Source organism: Marmota flaviventris, chromosome 5 (assembly GCF_047511675.1).
Source record: "Marmota flaviventris isolate mMarFla1 chromosome 5, mMarFla1.hap1, whole genome shotgun sequence".
In the NCBI taxonomy this organism is placed as follows: Eukaryota; Metazoa; Chordata; class Mammalia; order Rodentia; family Sciuridae; genus Marmota; species Marmota flaviventris.
Window position 1 is genome coordinate 1,219,367 of NC_092502.1, and position 3,683 is coordinate 1,223,049.

At 56.5% G+C, this 3,683-nt stretch overlaps 1 protein-coding gene across 1 annotated transcript; it reads left to right on the forward strand.

Annotated features, from left to right (window-relative positions):
- The first annotated feature begins 1,734 nt into the window (after nt 1-1,734).
- Or2c3 (olfactory receptor family 2 subfamily C member 3) lies at nt 1,735-2,667 on the forward strand. The gene has a single exon (XM_027922410.1). It carries the CDS (start codon nt 1,735-1,737, stop codon nt 2,665-2,667), a length of 933 nt encoding a protein of 310 aa, XP_027778211.1.
- Nucleotides 2,668-3,683: the final 1,016 nt, after the last annotated feature.

The window sequence follows — 3,683 nt, forward strand, 5'->3', positions numbered from 1 at the left end:
TGACATGCAGGAGGTGGGTATGCATTCCTCAAGACGTCCTCTCCAGGGTCCAGCACACTGCTGGCCGGCTGTCTGCAGAGCAGACCCTGTCTCGGCACGACTCCTCTCTGACAGTCTCCCAGGGGAAATGCCTGGTGCTCTCTGAATCCCATTTCTACCTGTGCCAAGGAGTCCCTGTGTGTACTTTAACTGATTGGTGCACACTCTCTGTATGTGTTTAGGAGGCTCCTGGGAGCTGGGATTCGGGTGCTCTCTGGGTGGATATGGCCTTAGGGTCACTAGCGCAGCATCACCGTGGCCTCTGCTGCTTCCTCAGGGAGTCCCTTCACACTGCTCTCTTCTGGGAGGGACACAGGGCACTGTGGTCAACTGAACTCACATGCTGGGACAGAACCTGACCCTCCTGCCAAACACCAGTGGTGCCGTGGATGGCCCTCTACCCGGTCCTCCCGGCAGGCTGCTCTCCAGCCCTGGTGACATGTCCCTGCTCTCCCCTCCCAGGTCTACCTGCAGGTATTGCATAGCCCTGAGTTTCCAGGTAAAGCACTCAGTGAACATGCTGTTCCTGCCCCCCTGACCATGCCCAGACACAGGGCTGGTGAGTGCCACTCTGCATCCTGGAACTGCAGGTAGTGACCTTCAGAGCAAGCTGTTACCAAGGTGAACAGGTGCTCAGACGTGACTGGTTGGTTCCCTCTCTGCGGAGCATGTTCTGGGCCTCTCCGCAAGCCCCTGGCAGTCCCAAGACACCTTTCCTGCCAACCCCAGTGAGGTTCTGCTAGCAGCCCCTCAACTCCAGGTCTGCATTGCCCTGACTACAGGCCATCTGACCACCCATTAGGGCACATCCACAAAGACACATGAAGTGACTCTGCATCAGACCCTGGCAGACTCTGGGGACCCAGAAGCAAACAGACCAAAGGACTGAGCCCACAGGGAACTGGTAGTCTATGAGTGAGACAGGGTCCATTGTACTGGCAGAGCAGCTGGCCGAGGGTGGTAGCCACCAAGGCTGAGGGCAGGCGAGGAGAGGTGGAGAGGGCAGTGAGGAGGGCCTGCATTACAGGCCACCGCCACGATGGAGTGGGTGAGAGTCCGGGAGGCTGGCTGCTACAGAGCATGGAGCAGGGGCCATCTCTGCACCAAGGCCCTGGGGTGGGCACAGGTCCTGTGGTCCTAGCACATCTTAGTGTCCTGCTTGGTTTTGAGGGAAAACTTAGAAAGGAAGCACGGAGACAAGTTAGGGTATCAAATCAAACCTCAGGTGGAAAATGGCCACAGGATGGCCAGGTGGCGGGACCCTAGGTGGCAAGGAGGGGTGAGTCTGGAGATGTCATGGACAAAGCTGGTTGTGTGATTGGCAGGACTCTGATTTGACTCCTGCCCTGCAGTTCGTCACATGGAACACCACCCTCTGCCCAGTGCTGCATCCCCATGTCACTGCACACTCAGGTACAGGCCAGATGCTGCTGGCACAAGTGACTTTCCACTGGACCAGGTGCTAATGTCATACATGAACCTCCACATCTCCCTGGGCCGTGCCTGTCCAGGCCTCTCACTCGGACACTCTGCCTCAGGAAGACCACGCAAGGCCATCCAGGAGCATTCTGAGAGCTCGGGGAGCAAGCTCATGGTCCATGGCTCCTAAGTGGTGAGATGGCTTCCTGCATCATGTCCTGTGCCCCCAGCATGGGTGGCCTTTTGGCCCCACCCTCTGGGCATCAGAGGCTGGAAATGACCAATGGAAGTTCTCCTGCCATGTTTGTGCTCCTGGGCTTCTCTGCTCGCCCCTCACTGGAGCCCATCCTCTTCATGGTGGTCTTGGTGTGCTATGTCGTGTCTATCCTGGGCAATGCCACCATCATCCTGGTCACCCATGTGGACGTGCACCTCCACACGCCCATGTACTTCTTTCTTGCCAACCTGTCCTTCCTGGACATCAGCTTCACCACAAGCATTGTCCCACAACTGTTGGTCAACCTCTGGGGACCACAGAAAACCATAAGCTATGGCGGGTGCGTGGTGCAGTTCTATGTGTCCCACTGGCTGGGGGCCACCGAGTGTGTCCTCCTGGCCGTCATGTCCTATGACCGCTATGCTGCCATCTGTAAGCCCCTCCACTACACTGTCATCATGCACCCACAGCTTTGCCTTGGCCTGGCCTTTGCCTCCTGGTTTGGGGGCCTGACCACCAGCATGGTCGGCTCCACGCTCACCATGCTCCTGCCTCTTTGTGGGCACAATCGCATCGACCACTTCTTTTGTGAGATGCCTCTCATTATGCAACTGGCCTGTGTGGACACCAGGCTCAACGAAGTTGAGATGTACGTTGCTAGCTTCATCTTTGTGGTCTTACCTCTGGGCCTTATCCTGGTGTCCTACGGACACATTGCCCAGGCTGTGTTGAAGATCCGGTCAGCAGAAGGGCGGAGAAGAGCATTCAGCACCTGCTCCTCCCACCTGGCTGTTGTGTCCTTGTTCTATGGGAGCATCCTCTTTATGTACCTGCAGCCAGCCAAGAGCAGCTCCCACGAGCAGGGCAAGTTCATAGCTCTCTTCTACACCGTGGCCACCCCCATGCTGAACCCCCTCATCTACACTCTGAGGAACAGGGACGTAAAGAATGCGCTCAGATTCTGCGCTGGAGCCCTGCCGGGAGTGTGCTGATGGTGACCCTGAAGAGTTACATATGCTCTGTGTATGTGTGTGATGACTGGCATCCTGTCCTGTGGACATTGATATGCACCAGTGTTTCACGTCTGTGTCGTTACTGCTGCACTGTTCATTGTTTGTAATTATGTCTGCCTTTGAGGGTGCTTTCAGTGATTCAGTGAGTGGACATTGATAACCTAATAAAGGCTAGGTGGTTGCCGAGCTCTGGGGCGTGACCTGAGTTTGAAGTCTGGCTTTGTCAGTCCACAGGTGTGCTTACATTTTTACCTCCAATGCTTTGGGGTTTTATAAGAACCACATATTTTTCTTGTCCCTCATCCCAGCGTGATCTCCTTAACACCTACTAACTTTCTTGTGGGGAGGGTCTCAGGGGTTTCTTCTGTTATTCACACGAAGCCCCCTCCAACTAATCTGAGTTTCTGCTGACAAGGACAATCTTGGTGAGCCCTAGATGGCTTCAGAGAGGCGGGTCCCAGGTAAACCACTATGGAGCAGAGGGTGGGGATGTGCCATCCCAACCCCTGCTTCGGGGAGGAGAGAGGCCCTTGGGGTGAGTCCTGTAGCCGAGGGCTGAGGATGTGGTCCTACCTCTGCAGTGGAGCCTCAGCACCCCCTTGTGGTGGCGTAGAGGGACGTGCCCTGCTGTGCACTCCAGATGTGTGGAGAGGAGTCCTCCTCCTGGGAGGCTCCTGAAGTGCAGACCCCCAGCAGAGATCAACCTCTGCCCGGAGCCAGGGTGCATTGATCTCATCTCTCCAGAGCAGCCTCCACCCAGCACAGCCCTCAGGGCCTGAGTGTCCCCAAGCCCCAGCTGCTGGAACCCCCTCCTGGGACTCTGCCGCAGCCCACCCTGCAGTACATGGATCTGGTCTGTGCAAAAGACTCCAGCTGACAACCCTTCCCACCCCATCCCACCTTATGGTGGTGAGAAGGGAGGCTCAGAGCTGTTCTAATCAGCCTCACTTTCAGGCCCCTCTAGCTGCAGCTCAGTAAGTGACAGAAAGAGGAAG